General features: G+C 33.1%; 2 protein-coding genes across 3 annotated transcripts; one reads left to right on the forward strand and one right to left on the reverse strand.

The window, feature by feature from the left end:
* Positions 1 to 542: 542 nt before the first annotated feature.
* Positions 543 to 12951, forward strand: LOC149895723 (CUE domain-containing protein 2). Of its 2 annotated transcripts, none has more exons than XM_090118590.1 (8): positions 543 to 675; positions 823 to 994; positions 4497 to 4628; positions 6330 to 6411; positions 7053 to 7173; positions 7955 to 8118; positions 8687 to 8816; positions 9254 to 12951. In XM_090118590.1, exons 2-8 carry the CDS (start codon positions 829 to 831, stop codon positions 9314 to 9316), a joined length of 858 nt encoding a protein of 285 aa, XP_089974716.1. In that variant the 5' UTR covers positions 543 to 675; positions 823 to 828; the 3' UTR covers positions 9317 to 12951. The 2 variants fall into 2 exon arrangements, with proteins under 2 accessions (XP_089974716.1, XP_089974717.1); XM_090118591.1 differs by having other exon boundaries at positions 554 to 675; positions 806 to 994.
* Positions 12952 to 19550: 6599 nt separating this feature from the next.
* On the reverse strand, positions 19551 to 26560 carry LOC149895724 (isocitrate dehydrogenase [NAD] subunit gamma, mitochondrial-like). Its single transcript, XM_090118543.1, has 7 exons — positions 26247 to 26560; positions 25737 to 25851; positions 24972 to 25123; positions 24361 to 24505; positions 23315 to 23457; positions 21024 to 21175; positions 19551 to 20176 (listed from the first exon to the last, which is right to left on the reverse strand). The coding sequence occupies exons 1-7, from the start codon at positions 26483 to 26485 to the stop codon at positions 19956 to 19958; spliced, it is 1167 nt and encodes a 388-aa protein (XP_089974669.1). The 5' UTR covers positions 26486 to 26560; the 3' UTR covers positions 19551 to 19955.
* Between the last annotated feature and the right edge of the window lie 465 nt (positions 26561 to 27025).

Raw genomic sequence — 27025 nt, forward strand, 5'->3', positions numbered from 1 at the left:
AGGGAAAATCAAATACATTTTAGTGATTTTATTTTTCCATTTTTTTTTTGCATACCGTACGGCCGTGTGTGAGCGAGAGGGAATGATAAGCGCCGCCATTGAAGATTCGTTTCTTTAAAGAACTAACTAATAGTAATATCTTCACCGTGTGTGACGCGCTTTATTGATACAACTTAGATGTTTAGAAGTGAACATCTCTAATTAGGTAATTTCTCTTCTCTATCGAAAACAGAGCAAGTATGATTAATTATGAAGTAATTTAAGTTTCGAAGTTATCACTAATCACTTTTCAGTTCGCGCTTTTTGAATTGAAAATTCTTAATGTTAAATGTCATTATGTCAATTGTCATGATGACAGTTGCTGTTTGACATATACAGAATTTATTACAGATAACAAACATTATTTAATAACGTCCAAACAAAAGTTTATTGTTATTAAATAGGCAGGAAAAAACAAGAATTTTTTAATAAATCCAATTATTTATATACTTTTTAAATGTTTTTGTAAGTGTCATTTTTTCCAGATATCATTCAATACCATGTCCCAGACGTCATTGTTTATTAAAAACATAATCGCTTGTATTGATTTTTCGCTTTTCGAAGTAATTCGCACAGCTAAAAGCTTCTCTCATCTAAAATCAACTAGTTTCGTTTTAAAACACTACAATTGCAATTGTAAGTGCTTGTATTGTGTCTTAACCAGATTTTCCTTTTCATTTAAACGTAAATAAGTTCTTATTCTCTTTGTTTATCGACCCGTAACGCATTCTATAGTTCCTTGGTTTATTTCTAACATTTACAATAGGAATTACATTGTTTTAGATAAAAATGAGTGCGATAGCGCAGCAGGAAAGTTTCATTAAGGAGAGTTTATTTCATTTTATTGAGAAAAACGTACCATCAGCCAATCTAACTGTTATTGACGAGATAGTCCTGTCCTATGTTACTTCGATTTTAGAACTAGCGTCGCAGGACTCCTGTTTTGATGTTGAAGGTAAGATGCTTCGCATTTATATGTTAACAAAAAATTTATCCCATTTTTACCTCTTTTTTAAGTGCAAATTAAATTTTTATACACCCCTTGGTGCCCCAGCAGATGTTGTTTTGCCCTATTGCCCCTTTTTCATGTTCTCTCAATAAGAACCTTTATTAAACTTTAACAAGAACATTATAAAATTAAATTATCATTGAGGTTGAGCCATTTTTTAGTTTTACGCTTGGCAACACATTTGGCGATTCATTTTTTATTATATAGACTAGCTGTCCCGGCAAACATTGTTCTGCCTTACTCTTATCACTGTGGGCTACGAAAAATAGATGTAGTCCGATTCTCACACCTACCCAATATGCATACAAAATTTCATGAAAATAGGTCAAGCTATTACGGAGTTTAAATTCAAACACTACAACATGAGATTTTTATATTCAATATTTGTTATGTATTTAATATCCATTTGCATTTTAAAACCAGCTTTACTATGAAGCAGATAGATTCTTTTACTGTTTCACTTATACATTTTCAGTAAATAATTATAATTAACTAGCTGTGCCCCGCGGTTTTACCCGCATTGCTTCGCATTCTTCAATAAATAGGGTAACACCGACATATTTTTTCAAATCGGAACCAGTAGTTCCTGAGATTAGCGCGTTCAAACAAACAAACTCTTCAGCTTTATAATATTAGTATAGATTTAAAATATTGGTATAGATTTAAAATTTAAATATTGTATAGAACTGAAGCAAAGCGATTTGTTTTTCACACAGAATTTAGTCAGATTTATATAAGATTTAAATAACATCGGTTACGCAAGAAGATTATGGTCTATAGTACTATATAGGCTTCTTTTGCCAAAGCTAATTTAGATCTATTTAATGAAATTTGTCTAGACTAAATAATAATTATTATTTGAAACGAAAATAAACTTAAACACCACAAATGTGCAGTGAAAGTGAAAAATAAATTAAGATAATTTAGAACTAAATAAAATTTTTTTGAAGTGAAACTTCTTTATCGGGGTTGGAAAAAATTTAGTGTATAACATTTTTTCGTTACGCGTGACATTTTTCCGTTACGCGCCATCTTTTTCTTATCCCTACCACGCGTGATTCGACGTATTTCTGTAAAGTTTCATATAGTAAATTATTTTTTGAAAAAAAAGGTCATAAAGAAGTTTCACTTCTTACGTGTGTACACTAGTACACGCACACATTTTTTTATTGGTTCACAATTTCACAAAAATACAGATGTACATACATAAAAAATAAACAGATGAACGCCATCTACACCTAATTTTTTGTTTCTAAAAACAAGAAAGGTGTTAGTGCATTTTATTGTAATAAATAAACTCTTAAACTAAAACTACTGGAATATTTCAAAAATTCTTTCATCAGCAGCTTTTAGAATTAGTCCTCAGTGATAAAGCCAGATAGCTATCAGATTACTCCATATTCTCTCAAAATTAATATTTTTTTGCATAATTTTTCATTACTGCTTTGCTCCTATGGGTTGAAATTATAATAAAGCCTTGTTATAGCCTAAGGTAAATAGACTGACAGATCAAATAAAAATTATGTTACAATTGAATCTATTTGGTCCTAAGATTAGCACAATAAAATAAACAAATTCTTCAGCCTACTAAAAAGCTTATAATACCAATCGAACGACTTACCAAACTGTTATTTAATATCTATGTATTATGACCTTTTAAAGTGTTTCTAAAAAGAACTAAAAATAATCATATGAAATCTATTTTATTACAACAATTTCGTTGTCTGGACGAAATGGTTTTATACCTATAACTAGGGATGTAACCATACATGATTTTGCCGATACGATACAGATACCGATGTTTGTAGTAATGTATCGGCGATACCGATACCGATACCGATATCGATGGCTTGGTAGAAAAATAAATAGTGAATTATGCATAAAAAGTTACCAACATTTAACAGAGACTCAACTGTTAATCGTATTCTTTTAAATAAAATTGCCAAATCAAAAAACAACAAAACCATTTATGTTAGTATTATTATTTTACAGTCAGTTAAACTTTAAGTAATACACATACAATCAGTACCTAATAAAAGTTTACTATTGGTAGAGTTTTTTCAGAAAACAAAGTGCACACGCGCGGGCGGCCTCCCGCATCGTTCATTGGGCGCGGTTTTTTGAATTGTTTGATATCGGTATCGGTTGTTTTACTATCGGCGAAACCGATATATCGGCTTGCCGATTATATCGGCCGATATATCGGTATCGGTATCGGTATCGTTACATCCCTACCTATAACACATTGTTATGATAATCAATTCAATACTGGCTAATTGGCCACTTTCCCTTAACGTAAACAAATCTTAATAGTTATGTACATGGGTTGATCCAAAAGTAATGATAATCAATATTAAACAAGGTCATTACAGTTAAAATTATTATGTATTCCTCTAAATAGTCTTCTAACTAGATAATATACTTCGATATTTTTTTTCTTAAACTTAAAAAAAAAACTTTGACTTCATCCACAAAAACTCCTCTACTGCGGCCATCACTTCGCTGTCGTCTTAAAATTTCTTGCCTCGAAGGTGTTTCTTGTGCCGAGGAGAGAGATAGAAATAACTAGGAGCTAGATCTAGCAAACAGGGTGGGTGTTCAAGCATTTGGAATGCCGATTTTAGAATGGCAGCCATTGCAACTGACGCTTTGTGATCTGGTGCGTTGTCTGGGTGAAAAAGCATTCAAGCCCGCATTTTGCCATGTCTCTTTTCCTTACTAACCTACCGCAATCTTTTAATTTGGTCTGTGTAGTAAGAGCCCAATATTTAGTGGCTACCTTCTTAAAATATCCCACCATAATTTTATTCCTTCAGCGTTCCAAAAAACTACCGCTTTAATCTATCCCACTAATTTTCACTTTGAATTTCTTCATCGTCACTTTGGAAGCTTGCATCCAGGCCATTGATTGTTTCTTGGTTTCAGCATAAACATGGTGAACCCGGGTAACGTCCATAATCACAAATCGTGACAAAAAATTATCCTGGTCCCATAAAAAATTTGGAAATTCACCCTCTAAATGTCGAATCGTTGTTTCTTCTTTTCGTCTGGAAACATTCTGGCACCCACGGTTCACTTTCAAATTAATGTAAATACTTGGAAACGTGGCCTATTGATATGATTTTTTTGTGATAACTTAGTGAGTACATGAGCAAGAAAAATATATTTATTTTGTATTTTTATGTGCACAGGAAATACCCAATTATCATTACTTTTGGATCAACCTAGTATATATAAATACCGTGTCACAATGTTTGTCCTCAATGGACTCCTAAACCACTTAACCGATTATAATAAAATTCGCACACCATGTGCAGTTCGATCCAACTTGAGAGATAGGATAGGTCTCGGAAATCCCACGGGAAAGGGAACTATGCGGGGTTTTCTCTGAAAACGCGGGCGAAGCCGCGGGCGGAAAGCTAGTGTTAATATAAAAAAAAATTGACAGGTTTCATGGAGTTCATGGCGGGCTACATTCCCGGCTTCGAGAACATCAACACTGAAATGGTGTACGAGTGGTTGGTCCAGGTGGAAGCGGATATATCTAGACGCGATGAGAGTGATAGCAACTCTAATCAAGGTACGTCTGAAACACTATCGAAGTTTTGTATTGAGTTATATTTATTTTATACTGAATATAGTGTATGTGAGTGAAAGAGAGGGAAGTATTATGTCGTCTCTTGCGCACGTGCAACGGTGACACAGCTCACACAACCCAGTTGGCTGCAGGCGGTCGGAGTGAGCGGGCACGCGCGTCTAAGAACCGATAATAGGGAAGGACATACACCACACTGAACATATTATTTCATGCTCTTTGTATAATTATGCTCAGGGCTCACAGAAAATCGGTGTTGCGACGTTTTCACGTTTTAGATGTTCTCCAAGTGATATTCCCTTTTAAAAGCATTATGCTTCACAGACCACTTACTACAATGTGTAATGTATATTATAATTTATACAAGTATTTTTATTAAGCTACTAGCGGTCCGCCCCGGCTTCGCCCGTGGTACATCTTTACGTTTTCTCTACATAAAAACCATCCTCGTACTTCAAGGAATATATTAAAAGAGAATTATTGAAATCAGTTCAGCCGTTCTCGAGTTATGCGCTTACCAACACATTTTGCGATTCATTTTTATATATAAGAAGAAGATTGCATAGCTTCTATCGCGGGCCTTGAGCGCGGGGACCGAATCCAGAAATTCCGTAACGAAAACAAACCTCACGCTCCCCACGGGGACGGGTGCGGAGGTGTGGCTTGAAGGCATAGCATGCAATAGCTTTACCGCGGCAGTCGAATCGGCAATTGAATCATTTCGTCGAAAGAAATGATTACATTTTTTTCTTATGCTCTAAGTTTCGCACATTATGTATCAATAAGGCCGCCATTTATTCAAAATATTAGTCACTTACAACTTTATTATTTTTATTAGTATTTTTGTAAAAAAAAGCATTATTAACAAAGAAATCTTAAAAGTAAGAATGCGCGGGTTGATAAGGTGGGCGCGTTGCTAGCGTGTAGGTAGCTCTCAGCTCTCTGTTTAGACATCGAAAATCGATATACGTTGGGCGCCACTTTTAACAGTAAAAGTGGCTAAATGAGTCTATGTACTGTAATGTTAAATGGTGTGGTACAATAATAAATAGTTAAATAAATAAATATATGAACATAGATGTTTGCTCTATGTCTGGGTGTTAATTATCTATACAGGGTGTCCAACTATTGGTATACTAAGCGCGAAGGGACTTGTAGTTTTGCATACACTGATCACGTAAAAAATACTTAAACAACAAAATTACATCAAAAATTTTTTTGCTACATTTTTAATTTTTCCTGAAAATCCATGTTTTCTTCTCTAGCTTCGCTAATGTGACCATTTTGCCTATGAAAACATAATCTTGCGATAGGTCACGTGCTGGTAACAAAGTTGGGCGGGTTGCTTTTTATGTGTGTACACATAGAGTTTTAAGAATTCATCTATTTGAAAAAAAACTGCATCTGGAATTTTAAAAGTAATTTTTACGTTCTCAGCGTATAAACTATAACCTCGTTTGAGCTTAGTATACCAACAGTGGGACACCCTGTATAAGTATTTATTTAAAACTATATAATATGTATGTTTATCAGCCATCTGGTTTCCATAACACGAGAAAAAGCTTAGTATGGGATCAGATCGTGCCTTGTGTGAAAGTTGTCCTGAAATATTTATTATTATTACCATTATGATGCTTTGAGTTAACAATCATAATAATTTTAAATGTATTTTAATATAATTTACAGACGATTCAGCCGGCAGTGGCAAGATCAGCCTGAATCTACTGAATCTGAACGGCATGTTACCAACAAGCACTAAGAACAATCGGTAAGTTATATTTAAATTTATAAGTTACCTTTTGAACAAGTTTCTTTTTTTGACGTGACAACGTCTTATAATTCGATATAGCCGGCTGCACGCACGAAAAAACATGACTCATGCGGCGTTACCTCGCTCTGAGGCGTTCCATGTAAGGCTTGAAGTGCAAGCGAGAGCGCGGAACGAGCGACAAAGAAGCACAATCGGACGTTGTCACGTTCAACTATCGTCAGTAAACGGACTTTACAGACAACCAATTTTTTTAAATATTTGTGAATAATTGAGCTTTTATGTCAATTTATTCTTAACTTCCTTTCCGTCTGCTACTTCGCCCGCTTTGTCTAAAACCTAATAAAGTATATACCTACATAGGTATAACAATTTAAGAAGGTTTTTCCTCGAGAATCACCATAAGCATCAAAATCTGTTACGTAGTATTACAGTGACAGCAGCTTTGTTTTATACTATGTAGAGATAGAGTGTTATTTATATTGAGGATGATTTTATTAGTCTTTTTAAAATTAAAATATTATTTGATTCTAGTTTTTGCTCTATTTGGTATAAGTACATTATTTCCAAAACTAAACTAAGTATAGTCCTTAGTTTAACGTGCTCAAAAATTTGCATAAAAAATATTTTTCTTTCATCAGCTCTCACTCTAATTCCGAAAGTTCTGAATGCGCGGAGCGTCGTCCGATCATAGATACGGAAGAATATGCCGAGCAGTGCAGGGCCTTAACTGAGATGTTCCCGAATACTTGCGCTATGGAGGTAATGAACGAGAACGAACAATGTGAATGAAATAAATGAATGAACGAAATGATTGGTTAGAATAAAATTACATGAATAAATGAATGAATCAACAAAATTATAATATGAATGAGAAAAGTGAAGGTAGTTTGGATTTAAAGATTTAATAGCATACTGTTAGACGTAACTTTTGATTTAATATTTTAGTGGTTGAATAAATAAATAGTTGTCACTGTTTCCTGTCAAAACATGCTAGCTGTCGAATACTGTAAAATGCCGCGTTCCTTTGACTCGTGGCGCATTCGTACGAATCGTGCCTGGGGGGGGGGGGGGCTCGGACGTTGTTTATACGACATTCGACACAACTACCCTCACTTTGCTAATAGTCGTTGACTTGCTGCGATTTGTTATCGACTACCTACATCAATTAGGTAGCTGTGTAGAATCGCAGTACATTCTTATTACATTTCAAACTAATATTTAACCCGGCTTCGCGTGTAATTTCTTATAATACACACAAAATATTATTTGAAATTTGTAACAGATTAAAAATATTCTCTATTTTTCTTTTTTGAAGTGAAACTTCTTTATCGGGGTTGGAAAAAAATTTAGTGTAACATTTTTTCGTTACGCGTGACATTTTTTCGTTACGCGTTCTTTTTCTTATCCCTACCACGCGTGATTCGACGTATTTCTGTAAATAAAGTAAATTATTTTTTGAAAAATAAGGTCATAAAGAAGTTTCACATCTTACGTGTGTACACTAGGTAGTACACGCACACGTTTTTTTTACCATTAACAGATAAAACACTGCGTTTCCATCGCTTGCGGTGACCCCGAGCGTGCTGCAGCGACTCTATTACACCGTCGCGAGCAAGGACAATCACTATCCGCGGCCGCCATACACACCGTGGCGAAGCAACCGCTGTGTGATGATCACGAGATCAAGAACAGGATCATTGCTCGGTGAGGCTGCTTTTACACCGTTAAATAACATGGGGCTTTTGATATTAGGTTGGCAATTTTGTCTGTTGTGTGGGGCCGCATTTACACCGTTTTGTTACCAGCTGGAATCAGTTATGGAATCATTATTGTTGGTAAGATTTACACATTTGCGAGCAAGGATAGTCACTATCGTAATTGATCATTAGCTAATCATAATAATTATTTTACTATTACATTTCATACAATTTTAATAGATTAAATAAAATACGATTATTTAAATTTTACATAAATTTTGAGTTCGTTTAACTGTTTATAACTTTCTATAATGTACGACATTTTTAAAATCACTTTTTTACGTCAAAGCCTTAAAAAAAAGACGGGTTGCACTCCGGGAGTGCCGGCAGAAGTGAAAACTTGATTATTAACGTTGAGCATATTTGATATCCATCCGTCTTACGCTTTTTCGATCAGGTTACGTGTCCTGACGCGAGTTTAAGATTTTATACCCATTACAGAAAAAGTGCTCAACGCCGCTAAAGAAGTTTTCACTTCAAAAACAAATTATTATTAATCCTAAATATAATTTCAGCTATTCCTACGTGGACAAGGACGCAGAGACAAAAGAGCATAAGCCGTTAGCTCCTAAAATCGAGCCGAAGAAAATGGTCCGCTACAGGGATAATAAGATTGTCTCGCTTAAGGGGGAGCGGTACACTGAGGTATGTGATATTTTTGTAGAATTAATGCGAATTTAAAAAAAAATCGAATATATGTTAGTATTTTTTTTGGGTTAGTTTTAAAATATCGTAATTTTATATTTTTTAAAGAATATTCGTCGAATTTAAGTTATTATTTTTGTAGCATTGAATGCAATTTTTTTAGTTTTTCAAATGGTAAAAATTAAGTTATGCACTGCAATCTAAATAATACGAAACATCTATTTTTTTTTATTTTGATAGTTGAAATTATTGAATACTAGTTATGCCGCGCGGTTTTATTTTGTAGTAATTTGTAAGTACCACAACAACACAACCTAAGATTTTCCCGGGTTTTCGTCGTGAAACTGCGCGGTATAGCTACTTATTTTTATACCTTTCTAAATTTATATATAAAAAGCAAAAATACTTAAGCGGTCGTTTATCGCTTCCTCCCATAGGTGCCCAAGTCCGGTATCGACGAGGAGCATTTAAAGAAACCCAAAAAACAGCATTGCCCTTAACCTTTAAAACCACGTCAGTACGGTGAAAAAGCGGATGCTTGCCGCATTACCGCGATACCCCTGTCCTATTGTCTATTATACCCTCCTCCCCGCCCCAAACGCGTAAATGTGACGCAAACGCATAACGCGCGTAATACGCAACGTTTAACGCACGAAAACGCGAAAAAACCGATCGCGAAACGCACAAATGTGACAAAATTACGTACAAAAGTTTACTTATGCGTCATTTTGACGCAGCTGTGCGTTTTTGCGCTCAAATGGGATGATAAAACTTGCGTATCGCGTTTTAACAGTTTTGGTATTGATTCAGCAAGTGATGAAATAGTTTTGGTTGTTAACAGTTTGGTGCGTTTGTTGCGCGTCACGCGTCGCGTCACGTTTACGCGTATTCCGTACCTTTACGCGGGGCGTATATGTCGTGTCAGTGTTAGTGTTGTAGTTACCGCGCGTGAGTCGCACTTTTTTTACGCGGCGTTTATTTTATCCGCTTTTTCATGTACTGATTACTTTTCACGTTACGTTCGACGTCGGTATACGCGACGCAGCTCGTGCGTTGCGTTATTTTGTTTAATTCGCGTGTTTAATTTTAAGCTCTCTATAAGGCAGCGTGTATTCAGTATTATTTACACTAGCAATACTATGGCATCCGCTTTTGATATGCGTACATGTGTTCAAGTCGATAGGGGGAATGTGATTAACGAATTTTTGGGATGTCTGTGTAAGAGTGATGCCATAGATAATGAAAAATATTACTTATCTGAAGTCGGGGGAGCGCTCAAATGCCGCAAGAGTACATGCGCATATTACGCACCGTCTCAGCGGCATTTTAGCGCCGCTCCCGCCAAATTTGTATTCCTCTTAGTTTTAAGCATAGAGATCTGTCTCAAACCTGTGATTTTTAAATATTATTATTTAATTATAAATGTGATTTTTATGATAGTTTTATCGTTTTTACACTCATCTGTGATTCTGATGCCATTGTATATTATAGTCGACCCTTTAAGTGGTTATGTTTTATGTTTTACACGTTATGTCGAATTTGGCAATTTTAGTGCGCCGATTTGGCGCCATTTATGATTGAAATACTATTTAGCTTTAAAATATGTGTTAGTGATTTTTAAATTTCGAATCAATAACCGTTCCATATTCAAATGCGTCGACTGTTTGTTGCCATCGTTAAAAATAGATGCGTTTCGCTTGATGGTTATTAAAAGATAGTAAAATTTATGCTTTCGTATTTATAAACAAAAATTTTAAGAATATTTGGTATGAAATGAAATTTTGTAGTATTTAAGGGCAGTTAGCATCAAGGGGAACGCAGACAAAATTTTAAATAGACTTTTAACACAGGGTTGTAATAATGCGGTCCAAATTAATCCTGTACGACATAGATAGATAAATAATTCTGGTTTTAGATAGGTTTCAATTGATTTCTATATTAAATGTGTAGAAAAATATGTTTTTCCACTAAATCACTAACACATATCGTAACAAATTTGACGATGGATAGACTGACGTCGCTTACTCATCCAATGAGTAAAATATGTTTGTTTTTATGCTTTAATTGTATTTTTAATTGTATTTTTAATTGTTTTTTTTTTTATATTTAAGAAAAAAGCACAAAAGGCAAAAAAAATGTACCGGCCGAATTGAGAACCTCCTCCCTTTTTTGAAGTTGGTTAAAAATTTGATTTTTCGTTTAAAAATTCCTTCAGTTCTTAGATTTCATATCCTATTTTTTAAACAAAAGAGATCTCATTTGCTATTTATTTATTTTAAAAAGTTTAAAAAGACGCTAAAATTAAGTTGTATTTCCTTACATAAGTATATTATTTACTTGATAACAAACTTATATTATTTGTATCAATTATAAGTAAAAGCAAATAAAAAATACAATTAAAGCTATTTATCGCTCAGCCTAGCTGAGTGCCTTTTTATTGTTTATTTTGAACTCTTTTAAAATACCTCTGTCTATCTATTTTTAATTTTTATATCAATTTTAATACAATATAACTTTATTTTTATTGTCAATTTCTACCACTGTATCTCTGCAGTAAAACAGGAGACAAAAAATATTTTTCTTATTTATTTATTTAGGGATACAATTAACTCAAAAATACAATTATTATTTGTAGTGAAATAATAAATGAACTAAGTAGATGCAATATAAAATGAAGATTGTTGTAAGTAAGATAATAATAATCCCAGTTTATTTTTTTCCCTTATCTTGCAATAGTCCTACATCGGCCGCGGACTGCCCAGGGCTGTATCTCTATAGTGCAGTCATGGGCAGGCTGCGGCTAGTGTCCCACAACACAGTAAAGTTCTCGAAAGGGCCTCTGCGTGTTGGATCCGTGTCCCCACGTAAGCCTTCCAAAGGACCGGGTACCTTCCTTATGATGGTACCCGAGTATTATGGAATTGAGATACATAATATTATAATATTTATTTTGATTCAAAAATATGTTTTTTTTTTTTCAATTTGCCGCCCTTTTTGTGCAAAGATATAATGGTCAAACTCTATGACTACAGATTTTCATAGCGAATAGACAGAGGTCCATATGATTTGAGCTCGAATTATTATTATTAATTTATTGAAATGTAATTTAGCCAAAATTGGTGCTAAATAAATGTTTGGAAATTGCCAAAATGTCGTATAGGTAAAATTTTAAAAAATTTCGATTGTTCTAATCGATAAGATGCATTTATTTCTTGCCAAGTATTTTTTATTTTATTTATTGACAATTATTTATTTAGAGATTTTTTTTTTCATTTATGTTATTGGTGGTTTTGTGAAGGAGTTTAAGGAATATAACGTACGTTATATCATGCCCTCGATGATTGAAAAACTATGGTAATTAAAACCATAAAGACATTTTAAATTATTTTAATTTTGATCTGGTTTTGTGCCTCATCTGTCATCGAATATTCATTTTACAATTTGTCGAAAATACATTGAATTATATACAAAATAAACCCAAAAAAATATTTTGGGGAAGTTACATCCTAAGCAAACATGCAATCAATCATTTTTGTATTTTATTGGCAAATTGTAATGCTGGCAACACTGATTTTCTATCTCATTTATAAGAGCATTTATTAAAAAAGAAACATTATTTAAACGTTTACATATTATTTATAAGAGAACAATTCTATCTCAATTCTTTTTTTATTTATTGACACAAGTTTTTAGCCTTTATTTAGTTATAAGTTCTAAAAACTTTTTATATATTTATGTTTTAAACGGAGTATGACTCTTCATGGCAAATAATTGAGACGAACGATTATTGAATCTGATAAAACAATCAAATGCTAGTCATTATCAATTTAACAGTTATTTATAAGTATAAATATGAATTCGCATCTATTTTTTAAGACATAAAAAGTGACAGCGGATTTTTTTTATTCTTATCTGTCAGTGTCATTTAAACGTCAGTGTTGCCAGGAATGGCGTCAAAATCACAGATGAAATTGAAAACGTTGTAATCGCCGCATTTAATTTGTATCGTTTTGTATTAAATTATTATTATTATTTGTATTTAATTGTATGTAAGTAGTGTAGTTTGCGATGAGCGCGCACTTGATGTCATATCTCCCTTGTGGAAATACAATGTATGAATATATCTTAAACCCTTTGGTGTGTTTTATTTATTTCCTCATTCCGATTCCTTTGATCCTTTATTTAATTGCTTGTTTTAATGAAACATCGATAAATTCATATTGCGAATAATTATAAAAAATGTAAGGTTATTTGGTATGTAGGTGTATATTTAAAATTTATTTTAAAAAAAGGGATAGGTACTAGAAAAAAATACGAGCGATTCGCTTAATCGCTCTAGGTGTAAGTAATCTCTACGGTAAAAAAGATTGACCAGGTTTTCTTTTCTTTCTGTCCAAAAAAGGGGCTTAGTTAATATTAACGATTTTTTTAACTAAAATTATTTTTTCTCAGTGTACCAAAAAACAATTCTTACGTAGTTACAACACAAAATATTATTGAATATTTATTACGCTACCTACATATTAAAAGACTGAATTTTAATAAATAAATCAATTTCCATGATAAACAAGTCCTTGAACACATATTTTTCCTATGAAGGGTACTATGTGATGCGGGAAGGGGTCCACCCTCGTAAGGTAAATCCGGTCACTCACATTCGCACGAACTCAATAGTTCAAGCATCGTCCTCACATTTGCAATGTTTTCCATACACGAGCACAAATATTCGTACATTTAACGAACGTTTGCAAGTGAGTGCTAGGTTCACACGAACTCTAATAATAGAGACTAGTATAGGAAATTTGCAAATTTATTTCCATACACAAGCATTCGTATAATATTCGTAAGTGAGTGACCCGAAACTAAAACCCCGCATCCATACATAGTACCTGGAGGGAACGGGGGTGAGGCCATGGAGCCGCCAAAGACCCAGAGCTGCGTATTGCCTCAACACGACCCGACCCAGCGTGCTGAGGGATGTCTAACCGTGCTCCGAACGGATGACTTAGAGCAAGGAGAACATGATACTCATGTTGGTCAAACAAATACTAAAAAAGTAATATCTTATAACGTTGGTTTAACCGTACAAATAAATACTTCGCAAGCTGAGAATGTTGGTCAAAAGAATACATCAGAAGCTAAGAAAATAATGGCAGGTGACGATACTGAACAAGAGCATAACGCTTGTCAAGCCAAGAAGCCTCTAATAGCAAATAACAACAATGCAACTGAACAAACAAATAAAAATCGTCATACAAAGAAAACACCTATACTAGAAAACGAATTGGCTTCAATTGAAGACACTAATAACAAATCTCGACCTGAGAAAGCAATACTCAATGACGACGCTTCAACGGCACAAGCATATGAAACGTGTCGAGCCAAGAAAACAATATCCGATAACGACACTTCAACTGAACAAAGAAATGCCTTTCTAGCTAAGAAAACTTTACCAGCAACTAACGATGCTTCAATCGAACAAAGTAATACTTCGCAAGCTTCGAAAACAATAGCACATAACGCTTGTCCAGCCAAGAAAACTTTACTAGCACATAACGAATTAGCTTCAACTGAACGAATAGATATTACTTCTCAAGCTAATAAAACGTTATTAACAAATAATAGCACTTCAACCGTACAAAGAAATAAAACTCGTCAAGCTAAGAAAACAAGAAATATTTCTCGTGACAAGAAAACATCTTTAATAACAGAAAACAAATTAGTTTCAACCGAACAGATAAATACTAATCAAGCTATGAAAACTTTACTAGCAGATAACGAATTGGATACTACCGTAAAAATAAATATTTCCCAAGCTAAGAAAACCTTAGCGACAAAAACCGAATTGGATAAAGCTTTACTAGTAGATAACGATACTACAATCGAACAAAGAAATACATCAAAAGACAAAAGCACTTCACTAATTATTGATAACGACGCTATGACCGAAGAATTAAATTCTTCACAAACTAATACTTCAACTGAACAAAGAAATACTTCTCAAGTTAAAAAATCTTTACCTTCAGAAAACTACACTTCAACCGAACAGACAAATAATTCGTCCGAAGCTAAGAAAACAATAACAGAAAACGTTTCAACCGCGTTAACCAGACTAGATGCATTTAATCTTCTGGTAGCAGAAAGCAAGAAAATCAACGGACGATCAGCAAAACCGTCGGATCTTAATAAAGAAGAACGACTTTCCGTGATTAAATCAGCACTTGGTGATACATTACAACCACAATTTACTGAAGATCAACAAATACAATTACATGAGGCTATTAGTAATTTTATTTCTAAAATTGAGAAGAAATATAAAGATTGTCGCAGTTTCATGCCAAACTTCACAAGGAAGAATAGAAATTGGCTGAACAAAATGTTTATTTCTGATGTGCCACAAGATTTAATAAAGTGTGAAGTTGAGAACGTAGATATCGCAACGGAATTAAAAGATCTACAACCTAGCTGTAGTAATGAATCTCATCACGAAGATTTCAGTACTTAGTTGTCAGCAATCTCAGAAAATAATTCAAAGCGAACAACCCACCTAAGTAAATTAAGTATGTTATAAATATATAAGTACGTTTTTTTCAGTGACTTATCATCATTTACTATGAGGACAATGAGCTTAGGGATCTTAAATAAAAATAAAATAGTAATTCATAAATATAATTTATGCTTTTATTATATACTGTACATTATCTGTATGACAATATTAATAAATAACATTTTGTAATAGTGATTATACCTGTATATTGTATTGATTATAATTGTAATTAAGAAAATAAATAACTATGATATAGCAACAAAATAATTTATTTTACACAACCTCTAATTTTATGAACTTTCTATATAAAACATTTTACACACGAGTTGACACGACTAAAGTTTTGAACATAGACAATTTACAATTTTTAAATATTGATTTATCTTCAGACGACAACAACAGGTTCTGTCAAGGCCATTTTTCCTACATTATCTGTAAAAAAAAACAAGCGTATCAATACAAATAAAAAACAATTGCAAATATTTCAACATTTAAGTCTAATGCGACCATTTAAAAAGAAAGCAGAGTCGTTACTCTAAAAACTCTTTTAATTGAGTTCTCTATTCTCTGATTCTTACTGAATTCATTCAAAAGGTTTAACTTTTAAGATTTATTTTTAGTATTAAATGAAGAATAGGCAGAACTAGTTTAAACAATGTAGGCAATAAGAGCTTTACCTCCTACCTGCCTTAACTTTTATAGAATATTTATTTTATCTAATAAATTTAAGCTAAGTTCTATAAAATATGTAACCATAAGCTGAACATCATTACTTTATAAGCAACTATCTTACCGCCCGCGGCTTCGCCCGCTTTGTCTAAAACCTAATAAAATAAAAAACTAAAACCTTCCTCTTGAATCACTCTATCTATAGTTTTAAAGATTTAAGCATACAAAGGGACAGAGAAAGCGACTTTGTTTTATACTATGTACTGATATCTACAATAACTACCCACAGGATGACAAATACAAATTAAACAACGGATAGATATTTTTTCAAGCAAATCATAGTGTTTGATGCAAAATAGCATAGGTACTTACCATCTATACTGAAATAGGACCGACTCAAACTCACTTTTATTTACTTAACTAGACTTTAGCGCTTTTCATTATACAAATATGTTTTTACCAATGAAAGCAGATTTTACAGAGAAAATAGCTCATATCAGCACGATTTTCATGTATAATTATTATTCCAGTATATTACCATAGACAAATATAAATATTACTTAAGTACTCTGTGATGTCAGAGGACTGTCAATGCTTTTTAAACAATGGCTATAAATGTATTTTAAGAGTTTTTATAATATATCTTATCTACAGGGTGTACCAAAAAGTAGTGATGAACGGAAGCTGAGAGGTAGAGGACCTAGAGGGCTATCCGAATCACCCCCATGTATGTTATGCGATTTTTCGTATTTTCGGAGTTATGACGTTTTTTTCAATTTTTCACCTATCGCCGAGTACGATGATATTTTCACTCATGCTGACGTCAATGATTGCGGAAGATGCTTGATTTTTTTTGTGTGCTAAGCTGAAAGATAGGCCAATTCAGTATGGTAACATTTACTATCGTTAGATCTTTGAATGGAATAAAAAAAAGAATTAAATGGCAAGAAAGATAAAATTACCCAGTATGTTCACCACTTCAAGGGCCCGTAAAAAAATAAAATCACATAAAAAAAATTTTCCGTTTGACTTTTAAAAACTTGCTCTATCTATCAGATAGCTACCCTGAAAATTTCATTTACTTATTCAGAAGGCTTCAATAGAAAAATTTCAATCTAAATGTGGTAAGTGCAAAAATTGAATTAACATGATGATCATTAAAACCAATAAATAGGTGTTTATTTACCAGAAATTTTTAAAATAACCCCGCTGTTGCTCAATGCAAGTGCGACATCACCGTAAAAAGTTGTCTTTTAAATGTCTGAATGCCCTTTTATCATTTTTTATGGTTTCTTCTGCTACTATGAATTTCCGGGTTATTTCGTCCAAATTGTGGCAGTCTCTCGTCTTTGTAGTATCCCCACGGAAAAAAATCAATAGGGTTTATGTCCGGAGACCGAGCAGGCCAGGCTAAAGGGCAAAGATACCCTGAAAGATGGATTGGTCGTTGCAGCCTGCGCATGCGCCGGTGACGCCTGCCTTAAAGCCTGGCCTCTACGGTCCCTCGACCTAAACCCCATTGATTTGTTTCAATGGGAATACTAAAAAGACCTCGGCTACTTGAGAGAATGCCACGATTTGGACGAAATAACCCGGAAATTCATAGTAGCAGAAGAAACCATTAAAAATGATAAAAGGGCATTCAGACAATTAAAAGACAACTTTTTACGGTGATGTCGCACTTGCATTGAGCAACAGCGGGGTTATTTTAAAAATTTCTGGTAAATAAACACCTATTTATTGGTTTTAATGATCATCATGTTAATTCAATTTTTGCACTTACCACATTTAGATTGAAATTTTTCTATTGAAGCCTTCTGAATAAGTAAATGAAATTTTCAGGGTAGCTATCTGATAGATAGAGCAAGTTTTTAAAAGTCAAACGGAAAACTTTTTTTATGTGATTTTATTTTTTTACGGGCCCTTGAAGTGGTGAACATACTGGGTAATTTTATCTTTCTTGCCATTTAATTCTTTTTTTTATTCCATTCAAAGATCTAACGATAGTAAATGTTACCATACTGAATTGGCCTATCTTTCAGCTTAGCACACAAAAAAAATCAAGCATCTTCCGCAATCATTGACGTCAGCATGAGTGAAAATATCATCGTACTCGGCGATAGGTGAAAAATTGAAAAAAACGTCATAACTCCGAAAATACGAAAAATCGCATAACATACATGGGGGTGATTCGGATAGCCCTCTAGGTCCTCTACCTCTCAGCTTCCGTTCATCACTACTTTTTGGTACACCCTGTATATATTTAAAAAAAAATACAAAGGCCCATTCATTCTGAATAATAAATATTTTATTGGTAATATTTTGTAGAAAAGAACAGTGTACAACCTATTTTGAACATTATTTGTTTGGATTGGAATGTTTTAAATGTTTTGTAATTTATGGTATGGTAAGTGAATTTTGAAAAATCTATTAATGCATTTCTATTTCTTTTTAATAATAAAGAAATGTTTCCTTTCAGCATTCAAAATGGCTATTTCCAATATTTCAAGTACTTCCCCTACAGGGCCCATTAAAAATTTCCACTCTTTGTATAAAATTCTAGTGTCTTAAAATATTCTCCTTAATCTAGAGAGAGCAATACAGGTAACAATTGAAAACAGATAAAATAAAACTACATTATCTACGCATTAGCTATTTATTCACATTTTTTACAAACTAAAATAAATACATTACACAGGTAGGTAATACTTACGGGGTAACTTTATTACAGCCTAATTTATTACAGATTATCTAAACATGAATGCAAAAACAATTCAAATTTACTTAGCTTATCTATGCCAAATGTCAATGTCAAATTCTGGCGGGAAATTCTACAAATCTGGCGCGAAAAAAAAACAATAGGTACATATAAATTCAACAAATACTTTTTCATAGTAAAATTTTAAAATCATTTGTAATTTGTATTAATTCATATTTGTTGAAAATATAAAAGTAAATGAGAATGGCAAGCGGACTGTAAAATTGCTAAAATAACATAAAATTCATAGCTATTCGATTTATGAGTTTATTTAAAAAAATGATTGGGATACACAAACATACATAAAGGTTGTTACACACGCTAAATTATATTTTAATTCGCATTTGATGTGACCTTATTTACGTTTTATATTAAATATTAATAAATATAGCAATTATTCTATGTTTAGATAAATGTTAAAGACCATTTACTATAAAAATTGGAAAAACGAGAAGTTTAAAAAAAATGTTGTGTGGTTTTATGAAACCACGGTAAAAGTGAAACTGTTTGAACGGTTCCGAACACTGCTTTGTGTAGCGCATGTAGGTATACCTACTCGGCAGCCGCGATACACGCGACATGCGCTACACAGACCAAACAGTTTGAGACGATGTAATAAAAGTTTCACTTTAAAATGTATCATTTGACATTTATAAAGTATCAAGTGTCAGAATGACAATAAAAAACCGCCATTTTATTGTCAAATTTTGATCCATTGAATAATGAGATTACAAAGAAAATAAAAATTACTAAGCCACTTCTTAGAAATATTGACCTATAGATGTTTTATTTATCTATTTATAGATAATATACACGCTCTAGTATGAAAATAGTAAATACAAATCAGGTAATTGCCCTACTTGTGAGCGAGTGAGATAGTTAGATAAGATTTATTAAAATACTATATTATTGATGAATCTAAAGAACAATTAATCAATCAATTAATACAATATTATTTATCTGACTTCTTTCAATACGTTATTTATTTGAACTATTATTATTTATTTTTAAATTTCAATTTATTATTAATGTATGCATTTGTAAGACCTTTTTAAATACATAATGTTGTTTATTTGTCGCTTTTAATCGTCATTATTTTGAATAATTATTAAGTATTTTTATTTATTTTTTACTTCAAAATTAACGTGTGCAACCCCCCATACACTTAGCACCTGCCGATATTACCTATAATCGAATCCACGACCTCCGACGATGAGTTGTTCCCACCTACGTCGGGTGTTAGAATTCTATCGACGTTTATCGTCTTGTTCACAGCCCTACGCAACAGATCGCCGTGGAAGTGATGTCCCAAGTGTTCCAGCATGTCGATAGATGCGTTTATCATTGCTATGGGGTTGGCAACGTTCTTACCGGCGATTGCCGTACCTGGAATATTGATATAAACATTTAAATAATGATCTGTTTGTATGCTTATAAAATAATGAAGTATGTACTATAAAAAAATGTGTGCGTGTACTAGTGTACACACGTAAGAAGTGAAACTTCTTTATGACCTTATATTTCAAAAATAATTTACTATAATATACAACTTTACAGAAATACGTCGAATCACGCGTAGTAGAGATGAGAAAAACATGGCGCGTAACGGAAAAATGTCACGCGTAACGGAAAAATGTTACACTAAATTTTTTTCCAACCCCAATAAAGAAGTTTTACTTCAAAAAAATTAAAGCAAAACGATATTTCTATTCTTTTTAAAATTCTCATTTACAAAGCATTTGAATGCTATAACACTAAATATAAAATACTGTAAGGAATCCTAAAATTATAATAATTTTGAAATATAAATTTTAAATTATAATAATTGCGAAAGTTTGTATTTCCGTTATTCTAATGTAAAAATCACTGAACGGATTTGTGTGAAACTTTACAGTAATATTGATTATAACATAAGAGTTATAAGAACACCTTGAATTGCTAAACAATCTAATATTCTAATATTTCTAATATCTAATATATATTATAAAGACGAAAGTTTGTAAGGATGTATGGATGTAAGGATGTATGGATGTATGGATGTTTGTTACTCTTTCACGTAAAAACTACTGAACCGATTACAATGAAATTTAGCACACATATAGAGGGTAACTTGTTTTCCCTATTTATCCCGGAAATCCCACGGGAACGGGAACTATGCGGGTTTTCCTTTGCAAACGCGGGCGAAGCCGCGGGCGGAAACCTAGTTTTCAATAAAACTTAAACAAAAACCCACCAGTATTCCTGGTACCAGGCTCGAACACAGCATAATGATCTCCGTAATTCCTACCGGAGAGTAGACCGGCGCCACCTATTATACCACAGACAACGTTAGAGACGATAGAGCCATAGAGATTGGTCATTAACATCACGTCGAATTGGTGCGGTCTGGAACGAAAATATAGTAATTATTAGGGATGTAACGATACCGATACCGATACCGATATATCGGCCGATATATCGGCAAGCCGATATATCGGTATCGCCGATAATAAATCAACCGATACCGATATTTTTTTATTAAATTCTTTCTTTTCTTTTATGTTTTTGCATTGTATTCATTCATATTGTTTTATTTCTGTTTCTGTAATAGTGTTAAGGAAGAGCGGAACCTCCTGACACAAGCATTTTATTTGCTTACTAGGAGTGTTCCAATCACAAATTTGTTTATGTAAAGGAAAGAAAGAAATAATTTTGAATTTTTTTAATTTTTAACGTGATAACGTTTTTAAAATCGTTTTAGTCGGGTGACATGTTCATAAACTTGTGTCACACCAAAACCTCACGAGCGCGATCGCAGGTATAACGAGAGAGAGACGGACCGATCTCCCGTTTCATCTCGAGCGCTGCCACTGCATTATGTTATCACGTAAACATCTCGTTCGTAAACCTACTTTACAAACAACCAATTTTTTTGATATCAAATAATTCAAAAATCCGCGCCCAATGAACGATGCGGGAGGCCGCCCGCGCGTGCGCACTTTGTTTTCTGAAAAAACTCTACCAATTATTATAGTAAACTTTTATTAGGTACTGATTGTATGTGTATTACTTAAAGTTTAACTGACTTCGTAAAATAATAATACTAAAATAAATGGTTTTGTTGTTTTTTGATTTGGCATTTTTATTTAAAAGAATACGATTAACAGTTGTCTCTGTTAAATGTTGGTAACTTTTTATGCATAATTCACTATTTATTTTTCTACCAAGCCATCGATATCGGTATCGGTATCGGTATCGCCGATACATTACTACAAATATCGGTATCGGTATCGTATCGGCAAAATCATGTATCGTTACATCCCTAGTAATTATAGATGTTTGAAAAAAATACTTAGTTATTAAAAATAGTTTTGAAACTCTTAGGGCCGATTTTTCAATGCTTGGATAAAACTTATCCGTCCAATAAAGTATTACACGATAATATTAAAATGTCACGTAAACTGTCAAATACGGGCAATTAGAATACGTTTTTCAAATGGTAGTTTTATACATTATTCGACGAATAAGTTTTATCCAAGCATTGAAAAATCGGCCCTAAATCAGCAGTAGAAAAGTACTTAAATATTTAAAGTTCTACTGTAAGTTACAAAATAAAATTTAATAGTAATATTGACACGATTTTAAAAGAGCAACTATGGAGTTTCTTGCCGGTTCTTCTCCATAGATACTGCTTTCCGAATCGGTGGTAAATGTTAAAAAATGTTATGACGATTCAAAAGTGCTTTTATAAGAAGTCTAATTGAATAAATAAATGTTTCAGTTTGAGTTTAAAAGAGCACACAAGTAGTAATAAAGATAAAGGTCTGATACATTTTTAAAACAGTCTACTTTTTGACAACATATAAATTGATCTTAAAACTAGCTGTTCGCCCGGATTCTACTCGGGTCGTAATTCACTTTTTTTTTTCGTCATGCTTTTAGTTTTTTTTTTTATACCAGTGGAGACATATCCACCCAATCAGCATTAAAATATGTTCTTCCGATCTTTAGTTATAAGTGGGTTTACTTTTATAATTTATCTATATTACATACTAGCGGTCCGCCCCGGCTTCGCCCGTGGTACATATTTACGTTTTCTCTACATAAAAACCATCCTCGTACTTCAAGGAATATAATAAAAAAAGAATTATCGAAATCGGTTCAGCCGTTCTCGAGTTATGCGCTTACCAACACATTTTGCGATTCATTTTTATATATAAGATTACATATTAATATAATAAAATCGTAGAAAACTCAAAACTATACAATGAAATTTTTTTTGCTTGAGATGTGATCTACAATCAATATTGAAGCCAAAAATATTGTTTTATGAATTTTTATCTGTTTGTCTGTATGCATGTCCGGGTTAAACTCAAAAAGTACTGCATGGATTTATTTCAAATTTGCTACAGAGATAGCGTGAGACCTGAGGAAGGACATAGGATAAGTTCTATCCCGGAAATCCCACGGGAACGGGAACAAAGCGGGTTTTTCTTTGAAAACACGGGCGAAGCCGCGGGCGGAAAGCTAGTATAATATACTTACCTAGCAACCAGTTGCATACAGCAGTTATCAATGATCATATCGTTATGCTCAATATCTGGGTACTCTTTGGCCATACGTCTCGATGTTTCAAGGAATAAGCCATCGGATATCTTCATTATGTTCGCTTTGTGGACTGTTGTCACCTGGAATTGAAATATAATATGTCTTATTAAATTAATCTACACTAATATTATAAAGCTGAAGAGTTTGTTTGTTTGAACGCGCTAATCTCGGTAACTACTGGTCCGATTTGAAAAATTCTTTCGGTATTAGATAGCCCATTTATCGAGGAAGGCTATAGGCTATATTATATCATCACGCTAAGACCAACAGGAGCGGAGCCACGCGAGTGAAACAGCGCGGCACAGCTAGTTTAATATATTTGGAAAATTGTTATGTTAGAATATAAGAAAAAGACGAAAATTGTTTGTTAGATAACATCTTAAATAGCGAATGATAGAGTATTGTCTTTTCTACAAAAATTGTAACAGTATGAAAGGAAATAAATTTTCTATTGGTTAAAAATAGGATGATTTAGAGAAAAAATATACTTAATTTTTTTTCATCATCATTCATCCACAAAAATATTATTAGTTTGGAAGTTACATCATACAATATTATGTATGAAGTCGTCGGCCGCGTCTGTTTGTGTGTCGCGATAAACTTCAAATCAATTATCATTCAACAGGTTTGAGAATATTATTTAAATTTAAGACAATAGAGGGAAGCCGCAGTCATTTATAATTTAAAACAACTTACATGTAAATTATAACCTAACAAATAGCACACACGCTTTTTATTTTAATAACCTAAATTAAAATGCAATTCCATCAGGTAACAATACAAAGTTTTAATAATAACTAGCGGTCCGCCCCGGCTTCGCCCGTGGTACATAATATTTACGTTTTCTCTACATAAAAACCATCCTCGTACTTCAAGGAATATAATAAAAAAAGAATTATCGAAATCGGTTCAGCCGTTCTCGAGTTATGCGCTTACCAACACATTTTGCGATTCATTTTTATATATAAGAAGATATAGATTACCTTCTTCCTGCCATTCCTCTTGGCAAACTCAAACGCGAACCTGGCAACCCTCTCCGAGTTGCTAGCGGTCACAACTTTCATAGATTCGATCACACCGCGCACGGATTCGTGCTCCAACATCGCGTATTCGCCTTCTGTGTTTTGTCTGAAAATAGATAGACATAAATTTTGAATTTAAATCAATTTTATGATTTCAATTTTATTACTTTCATGAATATCTATCGCCCAATAATAAGAGTGATGATATTATTTTAGCTTATGACTTGTCTTAATAAAATTTACAATGCCTTTAAACTGCAACATGTGAGCATTTTGTATAAACAAGTACGATTTGTACCTTTTAAGAAACAAAAAAATTTGAACCAGCACCATGGTCATTTACATACATAAACTCACAATCACGCTTGAAAATTGTCCGAAGCAAAAATCTGCCTATGCATATACTGGGCAGAGTTTTCTAATGAACAATACAAAAACCCTTATTAATTTTTATACAACATTGCTAACATATTTTTTGACCTTTTAACAGGCGCTTCAATCAAAATGTATGAAAAAATTTAGTCTGGGGTCGGTGTTTCGTTTGCGGCGACCCTAAGGTATTACAATCTCACCTAATAATAACAATATCGATGTCCTTATGTCTCGTGGGCACACCCGCAAATGATTTGCAGTTCAACACATAAGCGTACATGTCCAATTCATTACGCAGCGCTACATTACGTGATGTTACATACGCGGCTTCGCTCTTTGTTTCTATATTACCCTGTAAGTGAGATATTAATGGGATAAAAAATGTATGCGTGTACTAGAGTACACACGTAAGAAGTGAAACTTCTTTATGACCTTAAAAATGGCACGCGTACGGCGTAACGCAAAAATGTTACACTAAATTTTTGTCCAACCCCGATAAAGAAGTTTCACTCCAAAAACATTGATTGACTATGAAAGCTTGATTAACTATGGTAATTCTCTGTAGAAACTGCTTTCCGAATCGGTGGATAATGGTTTAAATATGTCATGCAATTCTAAAGTGCTTTAAGAAAAAGTCTAATTGAATAAAAAATGTAAAAAATGGCCGAGTTTGATAGCATTGTTTATAAGTGTGTGAAATGCATGCATGTGAAATACATGCTGCAAGTAGTTATGTTTTTTTATGTTAATTCGTTTGTATGGTACTCAATCAATTAAGTATATTATGTATTTTTAACATCATTTTCACTTAGTGCTCTTCCTGCTTTTGTTTAAATAATGCTTTTAATTTGAAAGTCAAACCAGTAAAAATGATTACATAAGACACTTATAATAATAATGGGAATCATTCCAAACTTCTGTATACAGAATATATTGAAAAGAAAAAACATTTTATAAGACCATACCTTCAATCCAACACCATTCCTCTTAATCGTAGTTATAGCGTATTGCACATCATCATCATTGTCTACTGTAGGATCAATGTCCACCACTTCAAAGTCTACCGGTGCACCAATGTACCTGAAAACAGAAATAATTAAATAAAAAAATTGGTTGTTTGTAAAGTAGGTTTACGATCGAGATGTTTTTCAATCTATGTAAAATGTTAAGTTTGTTGGTATTCCAGCTTTATGTTATACTTATAACATAGTTTTTAAGTTGGTTTTCATATTACATTTAAAACTTAGCGGGTAACACTAACCAGCTGTTATATTATGCATGTATACATTTATGTATATGGTTATAACTATTATTAATTATACCCATCTAATCGGTCTATACAAGTAAAATATAAGTACAGCTATGTCGCAATCAACAATTGTGTGTTATAAATGTGTAATTCGATATCATTATTCTTATATTTCTCACGTGATGCGAAATTGCGACGGAGACGAATTTACTCGCCGTAAACTTACTTGAAAATATCTCTGACGTAACCCATACACTCGGGGCCGATTCCTCCTCCTGGAAGCATGGTAACGGCATGACGCCCTCCGTACTGAGCCTTGGGGATCAGTTTTTGTTTCCTGATCACTGGAGTCTTATGCTGCATATCAAAATCCGAGAGTTCAGCTGGCGCAGCTGCGGAGCTGGCGAAAGCAGCATTTCGCAGCTCTGGGATCACTTTAACTTTAGACAGTAAACGTAGCGCCATTCTGTTATAAATAAATAAAATATTCAGCGAAATCCAAGACTACTTGTTAAATAATCGCAGGAAGAGGAAGACGAAATGTCATCTTTGTAGGGCATGTGCACATGATATTTCTGACAATTATTATAAATTCTAAATATGGATCTAGATATTAACAAAAAGAAGAAAAACTACGATTTAACAAGTAATTTAAATAAAATTGACAATATAATGTGTACAATCATTACTTAAAATATATCTGCGATGATTACGTGCTGTTTTTATTATAATTCATATTTTATAAAATAAGACGGGGTACAGTGTGCATTATGTTTTATGAAGAAAATAATAATTTTACTTTAGGCAATTTTATTATATCTTATGTCATGTTGACAAGTTAAGTATAAATTTTATGAAAACTCTTGTAATTTTCATCAATTTATTTTCACTTTAGCTTACCTAACGTGTTTCAGTAAGAAAGCTTTAAACCAAAATTATTCTATTGACAAAAGTATTCTTGAAAAAAAATCCTCCCAAGAATTTGAATATTTTATGGCAACACTG

This window comes from Colias eurytheme, chromosome 30 (genome assembly GCF_061535395.1).
Source record: "Colias eurytheme isolate Ceu_HAF_F1 chromosome 30, ilColEury1 Martin Lab GWU primary, whole genome shotgun sequence".
Taxonomy (NCBI): domain Eukaryota; kingdom Metazoa; phylum Arthropoda; class Insecta; order Lepidoptera; family Pieridae; genus Colias; species Colias eurytheme.